The sequence below is a fragment of the Amphibalanus amphitrite genome, unplaced genomic scaffold (genome assembly GCF_019059575.1).
Source record: "Amphibalanus amphitrite isolate SeventyFive unplaced genomic scaffold, NRLGWU_Aamphi_draft 000630F_arrow, whole genome shotgun sequence".
Classification (NCBI taxonomy): Eukaryota; Metazoa; Arthropoda; class Thecostraca; order Balanomorpha; family Balanidae; genus Amphibalanus; species Amphibalanus amphitrite.
Window position 1 is genome coordinate 113,026 of NW_024882124.1, and position 9,316 is coordinate 122,341.

The 9,316-nt window shown below is 50.6% G+C and overlaps 2 protein-coding genes across 5 annotated transcripts; both read left to right on the plus strand.

The window, feature by feature from the left end:
- Positions 1 to 464: 464 nt before the first annotated feature.
- LOC122363607 (cyclin-dependent kinase 9-like) lies at positions 465 to 5,755 on the plus strand. 4 transcript variants are annotated; one of them, XM_043333078.1, is made up of 2 exons: positions 465 to 489; positions 4,295 to 5,755. In XM_043333078.1, exon 2 carries the CDS (start codon positions 4,303 to 4,305, stop codon positions 5,473 to 5,475), a length of 1,173 nt encoding a protein of 390 aa, XP_043189013.1. In that variant the 5' UTR covers positions 465 to 489; positions 4,295 to 4,302; the 3' UTR covers positions 5,476 to 5,755. The 4 variants fall into 4 exon arrangements, with proteins under 4 accessions (XP_043189013.1, XP_043189012.1, XP_043189015.1 ...); XM_043333077.1 differs by lacking the exon at positions 465 to 489 and adding an exon at positions 1,183 to 1,545; XM_043333080.1 differs by lacking the exon at positions 465 to 489 and adding an exon at positions 1,678 to 1,688.
- Positions 5,756 to 5,851: 96 nt separating this feature from the next.
- LOC122363606 (acid-sensing ion channel 3-like) lies at positions 5,852 to 8,879 on the plus strand. Its single transcript, XM_043333076.1, has one exon. The coding sequence runs from the start codon at positions 6,663 to 6,665 to the stop codon at positions 8,268 to 8,270; it is 1,608 nt and encodes a 535-aa protein (XP_043189011.1). The 5' UTR covers positions 5,852 to 6,662; the 3' UTR covers positions 8,271 to 8,879.
- The last annotated feature ends 437 nt before the right edge of the window (positions 8,880 to 9,316 follow it).

A 9,316-nucleotide genomic window follows, 5' to 3' on the forward strand; every position in this document is an offset into this window, starting at 1 on the left:
TGCGGCTAGAACTTTGCACGCGCTACATTTTGGTGCCAAAATTTTGAAAATCGGACAATATTTAGTGGCACTTTTTCAGTTCCCCGTCCTTTGACCTTGAATTTGACCTTGAAGGTCAAGGTTTAGGGGTGAATGGGTTCGATTTTCGTGATCCTCATGGTCCAATTGACCTTGGACGAGGTTTTGGCTGAAATCGGTGCTCGTCGCTGGAAAAGTCGCTGGCGACGTCGCCAACTTCACGGACATAAAGTAATGTAGGGTTTTACCAATCTCAACGGTTGGCTTTGACTGGCGATTGTTTAATGCGGAGTGATCGAAAAGAAGATGTCAATAGCTAAAGTTGCAGCCGCAAGGGTGACGATACATATAAGCTACATTCAAAGTTTCATTGTAGTCTGGCTCACGTTTGGCTAATCGTTCCTAAGCTTCAGATACCCATGACTTCAACCCCACATTACTTCTGCTGTGGACTGTACCTACCTTGATAAGGTACTGAAAGTTTGACGTCGCTGGCCTAACGCGTTAAGAAGTTATTGGCGATAAACGGGAGGGGGCAGATTCTGCCCCCCGCGTGGCGCGGGTTAACTTTTAAGGTCTTAGGTCATTAGCTGACCTTCCAGGTCCAGGTCAATGGCCCAAAATTCGGGAAATTCGGGATTTTAGAACGTGGCTTCCTAGGGGTTTATCGGGGTGCTGATCACGAATATCATGTTAGTTTTGACCATGGATGATGTCTTCATGCACTGAGGCTAGGTCAGGTCAACCAGTGGGGGTCCTGCCGGGTATTTGTAATAGGATCAAGTAAAGTAACCGTACTCTCATAGTTAATATCCAAAATCGTAAGAAAAAGGCCTGATAATTCCGAGGAGCTTTCGGCTTACGCCTTCTTCAACTCGCTCTGTTACGCCTTCTTCAACTCGCAACTCGCTTCAACGGTTACTTTACTTGATTATATGTTTAAGCATGAATTTGACCTTGAAGGTCAAGGTTTAGGGGTGAAGTGTCTCTCAAAACAGTGCTAACAGCAATTCAGACTATTTGTAATAGGTTTCAACCGCCTCTGACAGCTTCTATATCGTAGCATTTAGATATAATAGAAATTGCTAGCCAAGTGTATTCGTATGGTGATTCATTTATGACGCTTAAGATTCATACATGGTTTTCTCTTACCCTTGTTCAATATATCTCTAGCATGTTCTTTGACCAATCAACGTTGAGGAATGCTAAATGTTGTTTCCCTTTAAATGCTATTTGGTCTATTTCAAATCACAAATACGTTCTTAAAATAATATGAATATTGATTCATGACCCCTCAATTTCATTCAATTTGATTCAATTTGACTTGAAAAGTCACTCGACAAATAATGTTGGCTTATGACTATCGCTAGCACTCACAATCAAGGCCGTACTCACAGAGTTTGCTAAAAATAGAACATGCTTTGAACATCTTTGGATTCAGGATTGATTGTATGTTGATTGTATGTCGTAGAAACGCGAAGGAGTTGGTGCTGCTGATAATCTGCGTTTGAAAGTTATTTAATTGCGGTAAGTAGCTACTATTTTCTATGGGCCAATAATTACAAGACCAATACTGATCCGTTCCCATCGGGCATTGTCATAAATATTTGTATTTGTAAGTGGAAGCCGCATTGGATGGGGATGGGTCAGGGTGGTGAAATCTTATTTTTGTCAGAAACTCATCTTTCACAATTTATGGTAAATTTATAACCTTGATGCAGTTTTACTCTAATATATCAATATGGGCTTTGGGTAAATTCTTTCAACCATGATAATTTTATATACCTACCTAAGGGAACAAAAAGGGGGCGGTACTATTTTCTGGATTATTTGCCAGCTGGCGCCGTATGTTGGCAGTGAGTCTGGCACTAGCAGAGCTTGTTATGTATCAATGCTAGGTATGCACAACTTAATTCCTGCCTATTAATTTTTCTATAAGTGCTATTTTTACTTTTTAGTGTTCATGTCCCTCTACTTACTACTACAGTGTTTATATCAAGAAATGCCACAGCTATTGTACGTCGCCAGCTGGCCAGTAGCCAGTCAGCTGATTTTATCTAGTTGTTAATAAAACCCTAAAAAGGATAGCAAAAACCTCAATTCAGCATCATAGGTGGATGTTTGTGCTGAGATAGGGATGCCTGAACTCTCCAACTTCCACACAGGCTTGGCTTTGAAGCCGTAGTAGACGGTAGGGATTAAGTTCACTGCTGGGGTGGCACCAGATTTGCCGCTCCCAGGCACCCCCAGCTCGGCAGAAAGTTCAGTAAATCTAAAGATGAAGGACGCGTTCGATGTCTCCTCGGACGAAGAACATTCTACGCAGAATATTCTATTTTGCGTTCAAAGAAGCACACAGTCGGACGACGAGACCGGCCATTTTGTGCGCCACTTACGCAATGTGAGTCAGTTTTGAAAAAGGCCCAAGTTTACGTTTCCATAGAGACCGCTCACAAATGTCAACAACATATGTACACAGCTGCTGCGCCGCTTTTGAAATACGCGCCATCATTGCCTCTCTGCCCACCGTAGTACGCTCAAAAGATTCTGCGCGGACGGCAAAGATTCTACGTGACGTCACGTAGAATCTTTGCCGTCCGTGCGACATCGAACGGCATTTTGGGCCCGGACGGCATAGAATCTTCGCCGTCCGGGAGACATCGAACGCGGGGGAAGTCAGAGCTGAGTAGGTAGATACAAAGCATAATCTAACCAAACCAAACCTTACCTTACCTACTAACCTACTAACCTTCGACCTACGTACATTTCATACAACCTATATGCCTACAACCTACCAACCTACTACCTACCTACCAACCTACATATCACTCAGATAGCAGACTTCATAGTTCATCTTCACATATAGCCAGAGTTCCACATGTGCTCAGCATGCTGCCTGTTTTGCCTTACCTACATCAATATTGAAATTCCTTGCTGGCATTTTCTGGCTCATCTCTGGGGAACTACTCAGACATTGGGAATTTGATCCATCAGAATCTGAGGATGCCACCAACCTGGCAGCCTTGAGCCTGGTAGGTCATAAAAAGCTGACTGAAGTTCTGAACAGCACCCATGTTTATTCACATGTTCAGGCTAGCAGATTTGCAATGTTGTGAAAGAGAGATGGAAAGAAATGAGCAGGAGAGACAGGCACTGAGCTCTGGACACACCAAATGAAGTAGCCTTTCAGCTATTGTTTGGACTTTGGTGAGCTGAGATAGCTGGACTTAAGCATCTTTCATTAAGGGTGACAACTGACAAGTAGGTGACCTACAAATAAAACACCTTGTTGCTTTCACAGAAAAACAAATATATATATATATATATATATATATATATATATATATATATATATATATATATATATATATATATATATATATATATATATATATATATATATATATATATATATATATATATATATATATTCAATTTTTACCAACAACAGGTCAAAACATCATGGCCATTGGCCTTCCATAGTTACACCTTTGTGTTGTTATGGTAGTTACTATAGTCTATAGGAAGAAAGTTTGAGCATTTCAGTTGCTACTTTTTAGCCTTTTAGTTGCAATAGGTGTGAAAAGAGCATGTTATTGACCATGCTTTACTGGTCATGGGCCTCTGACAGTGTCAAACATAATCTGATACATATAGTTAGGGGCTAGGGCAATATTTGATGGCATTCTTTAATAAATCATAAGTGATTAGCAAAGGCTTCACAACCAAACATATTTTGACTATAATTAAGACGAAAAGTGCTTGGAAAAAGTCTTTAGATTGGCGAATTTTATTGTTATTAAGTTAATGTCTTTAATTAAAATATACATTTTTAGACAAATTATTTTGTTCAACCTTGCTGTATTCTATGTTTCGCCTTGCCGTACCAGTTTGAATGATTGTTTTCAGTGTCATTGGACGTCCCTCAGTGATTGTTGAATCTTATTTTTAAGTGATGACGTGGATGGTCTTTAGATTGATAAAGTTGAACCCCAATAGAACTCTGAACAGGTGATCAAGTCCAATGTTGTTGCTAGTCTTACTGGCATTTTTAAGCTGTAAAGGAATGAGATGAAATGTAAATATTTGCTTTTGTTGAGCAACGACATTATGCAAGCCACCATCAAAATAGGACATCGGAGTGGGTATGAGTATGAGTCGCTGCCAGTGTTGGCCCTGACCCGTACCATCCCTCCGACAATGACCGGACCCGTGCCCTCCGCTGCCAACAGCGGCCGGCATGTAAGCTCTGACCTGTGCCCTCCCCCGCCGACAGCGGCCGCCATGTACCAGCTGTCGCCGAGCAGTTCGGGCGGCGGCGGCAGCAGCCGCGAGCTCGACTCGTACATCGAGTCGCTGCGCTACCCCTTCTGCCACGACGTCTCCAAGTACGAGCGGATGGCCAAGATCGGCCAGGGCACCTTCGGCGAGGTGTTCAAGGCGCGCCTCAAGACGGACCGCTCGCGCATCGTGGCACTCAAAAAGGTGCTGATGGAGAACGAGAAGGAGGGTTTTCCGATCACGGCGCTGCGCGAGATCCGCATCCTGCAGCTGCTCAAGAACGAGAACGTGGTCTCGCTGCTGGAGATCTGCCGCGGCCCGGCCAACGCGGCCAACAAGCACCGTTCCACCTTCTACCTGGTGTTTGAGTTCTGCGAGCACGACCTGGCCGGCCTCCTCTCCAACATCAACGTCAAATTCAACCTGGGCGAGATCAAGAAGGTGATGCAGCAGCTGCTGAACGGACTCTACTACATCCATCAGAACAACATTCTGCACAGGGACATGAAGGCGGCCAACGTGCTCATCACCAAGAACGGTGTGCTGAAGCTGGCCGACTTCGGTCTGGCGCGCGCCTTCAGCAAGATCTCCGGGACGCGGAACCGCTACACGAACCGGGTGGTGACGCTGTGGTACCGGCCGCCGGAGCTGCTGCTCGGCGAGCGCAACTACGGCCCGCCGGTGGACGTCTGGGGCGCCGGCTGCATCATGGCCGAGATGTGGACGCGCTCGCCCATCATGCAGGGCAGCTCGGAGCAGCACCAGCTGACGCTCATCTCGCAGCTGTGCGGCTCCATCGGGCCGGACGTCTGGCAGGGCGTCGAGGAGCTCGACCTCTACAACAAGGTGCAGCTGCCCAAACAGCAGAAACGCCGCGTCAAGGAACGCCTGAAGCCGTACGTGCGTGACGCGTACGCTTGCGACCTCCTTGACAGGATGCTGACGCTGGACCCGGCTAAGCGGATCGACTCGGACACGGCGCTGAACCACGACTTCTTCTGGACGGACCCGATGCCGACCGAGCTGGGCCGCATGCTGGAGCAGCACAAGCAGAGCATGTTTGAGTTCCTGGCGCCGCCGCGGCGCGGTATGCCCGCCCGGCCGGCCGTGCAACCGCAGCAGCAGCAGCGCGCCGTGGTCGACAACATCTCCAGCTACCAGGACCGCGTGTTCTGAGACTGAGCAGTGCTCCGCCGCCGTGCCAAGTGACTTACCTCTGGCTGGCCGCAGGGGCTGTCCTCTGGCGAGTGGAGGCAGCGCCGCAGCGCCGACCAGAGCCCAAACTGTGATAGGTGCGGCGCGTTAAGACGTCTTCAGCAGGCACATCACACGAACTGGGTGCTGTGCAGCTACATACAATCCACATGGCCCGTGAGTAGGCCATGCTTTGTTAATTGTGCTCTTCCAGGCACTGAATCTGATTTGTGTATTGTATAATAAAATGTATGTTGTAGTAGTATGATGTTTATCATTTCTGCTTATCGAGTGACAGCTTCTCTACAGGCAAAATTTAGATCGCTGAGACTACTTCATGCTCTGGACTGTTCATCGGCTACCTTTCTCTCCATACCGTGCACCCCCAACACCCTCGCTTGTCCCCTGCCGAAACTGAAAATGATCATTAATTCGACACTTAAGGTCACGATCATAATCCAACTAGTTCAATTTAGGTGTAAATGAGTGAAATTGCAGCAGTCATGGTAATCGGCTGTTTCTTTTTTCATCTATTCTATTTTTGCTTAATCATTCGCTTTTTGTGGAGTGTGGAGCACAAGCGGAAGCGATTTTTCTCGGTTGACGACCTCATGACTTGTTTGGTAAATGATCTAGTTTGCACAAATGGTGCTATCTGATGAATTCAATGTTGCAGGCTTGTGGGAACGTCTTGTTGGGTAGAGGGTATCAACATCTGGAGTCGCTAAACACCAATTACATTCACTAACATCCATTTCATTTGCATTTGCCACAAACTAGCTTATGATGGTGTCTGTTCATGGCATTACGGTGCAATTACCGTGCTCATTGTGTCAATGGTGTCTGCGTCACAGATCCCTAGCTGTAGCTATTCATTGTCCCCCTGGCCCACTGAAGTTCAGTCTGTGTGAACCCGTCATGTGGTCTTCGTTTGAGGGTGGGTTGCATCACTGGTGGCTCGGTGCTCGGTTAGAAATGTTCGCTTTTCAGTAGAGCTCAGACGGCGAATTTTGCCGCCCTGTGTTCGCTGTATAGGCGAGGACAAAGGAGAACAGTAGCGCTGTCTGGCTCGTATAGCCGGTCGAGCTGCGTTTTGTGCTGGTCTGAGTGATTTATTAGCTTCATTACGGTGCGCGCACTCGAGTCGCTATCGGCTCTAACTGCCCCTAATGGCGTCTGGTCGGCGATGGCAGCTGGCTGCATCCTGGAGCGGCGGGCAGTGTGTCACCTGTGGGCGTGGGGGCCGGACGATGGGCGTGCCACCGAGACCCAGCAGCGCCGTCTCCAAGTGGTGTGCCCAGGAGGTGGACCTGGGCTGTCCGGACGCGCCGGCGCCCGTCCGCCGACCGGCCACCACCATAGTGATCCGCAGCGGCCGGCTGGGCGAGCGCAGCCCGGCGGGCGCGGCGCGCACGGCCGTCTCGGTGGAGCGCCGCTGTGGGTCGGGCCGGCCGGCCGGCGCCGGGCCGCGGCCGCCGCTCTGGCGCCGGCTGCTGTCGCGGCGCGGCCTCCACCTGCAGCTGCAGCTGGTCTGGCTGCTGGTGGCGCTGCTCTGCGTGGCCGTCCTCATCGCCCAGATCGTGGACCGCATCCAGACGCTCGGAAACCCGCCGATCGGCACCGAGAGCCGGCGCGTCTACAACACCAGCATGTACTACCCGGCCGTCACCATCTGCCACATGGAGGGCTTCAAGCGCTCCGTGGTGAGCCGCTACAACCAGAGCTGGGACCGCAACTCGCGCGCGTTCCAGGCGCGCTGGTCGCGCTTCCCGTGGCAGTCGGCCACGCTGGAGCAGCTGTGGACAGAGGCCAGCTACTCGCCCCAGGAGACCATCATGACCTGCCAGCTGGGCGACGGCCGCAACGACGGCGTGTGCCCCGTCTGGGCCGGCCTGGCCGACGGGCTGCGCTCGTTCGAGCTGAGCTGGCAGCTGCAGCCGCTGTCGGGCGGCTGCACCACACTGCGGCCGCGCGCCGACCTCCACCCGCGGCCCGGCATCGAGACCGGCATCCAGCTGTACCTGCGCAGCGACCCGGACGAGTACGTCAGTCCCGGCATGGGTGTCGGCTGGACGGTGACCGTGCACGACCCCAAGTACAACTGGTCGGACCTGGCGCTCGGCTGGTACGACTCTCTGAGCGTGCTCACCGGTGACCGGGTGCAGGCCAAGCTGGAGGGCAGCTTCCACTCGTCGGTGCAGCGCCAGGACGCCTCCTGCGCCGACGTCAAGGACTACAACGTCGCCTCGTGCCACTACAACTGCATCGCCGACCGGCTGGAGGCCAAGTACGGCTGCCGGCCGCCGTGGATCGCCGGCGCCCAGCCGCTCTGCAACGACTCGGCCAGCTTCGAGCCGCTGCTGAGCAGCGTGGTGCGCCGCGAGGACTCGCTCTACAGCGAGTGTCTGGCGCGCTGCATCCGACCGTGCGACAACAACTTCTACAGCCTGTACGTGATGTCGGTGAGCGGCGCGGCCGAGCTGCTGGCCAACAACATCAGCCAGGTGCAGATCTACTACCCGACCGGCCTGACGGCGCGCGCCGCCCAGTACCGCGCCTACAGCGGCATCCAGTTCCTGGCCGACGTCGGCGGCCTGCTGGGACTGCTGCTCGGCGTCTCCGTCCTCTCCACCGCCCAGGTCATCAAGGACGGCTGCCTGTGGGCGGCGCGCCGCTACTGGCGGCTCGAGGAGGAGGACGACCAGTGGGACGAGGAGGCGCACGAGCTGGTGGCCGCCGCCAGCTGCGGCATCGCCGGACAGACCGCCAAACGCTAGGGAGCAGCGGGCGAGGCGGACGGCCCTTCTAATGCCAGGAAGTGGCGGGCGAGAGGACATCTGTCCCCCCATGTTAGGGAAAGACGTGCATCGTGATGCTAGAATTTAACTGAATTGGCGCAGTGACGAATCTACTACGTGTTTACTACAATTAACGTGTTTGTCGAAGTTAACAACTAGGATGCATTCAATATCCGTTACCCACTTACAATAAGGAACATTTATTTGTTCTTTTAGTAAAGCAGATGAGTGGCATTTGTTAATTCAGTTAACTTATCCGTAAAGTTTGCGCCTCACTGGATTTCTTGTTTCATACTTACTTCATGCAAATAGCTGAGTAGTTCACAAAGATGCATAATTCTTAGGTATTTAGGCGATGCATTCAATAAACTGGCTACGACTACGAGTATACTTTAGAAAAGAAATGCTTCACAATATGGACGTCGGACGAACGCCGATTCATGACTGAAGTGTTCTCGATTTCGTGTGTTCCATCGGGTAAGGCGGCTTAAATTAGGTATATAGCGGCATGGATGCCATGCATGGCCCTGGTTATGGTTAACTTAAAATATGGCCCATAGATGTCGCTCGTTGAGAACGCCTGAAGTTACACTGTACCGCAGTACTTGCAGTATATACAACTTAGACGTTACGAACGTATTTAACTTCAAAGCTATTTCAGATGATGTGATAACGCATAATTAATTCATTATTTTTATCAAGGATGGGATAGATAACACACAAAGATGTAGTAAAATTGCCGTTTATTTCTTCCAAATGCATATAAATGAAGCTATTTTGATTTCCTAGCAGCTTGCTTTCATCAATTTATTTCCTTGACGCCAGCTCTGGCGCGCTAAAGACAAAATAAGCGTGGCTGAGTGCTGTTCACGGGCACCTGCGGTAGCTGCGGTAGCTGCGGCTCGGCGGTCAGCCGGGTAATGACGTCACAGAAAGTGGGGATGGGGCGGGTGGTATGACGTCATACGGCTGCGGCCGGCTGCGGTCGCCTGCGTCTCCTGCGGTCGAAACGATCCGACCGCAGC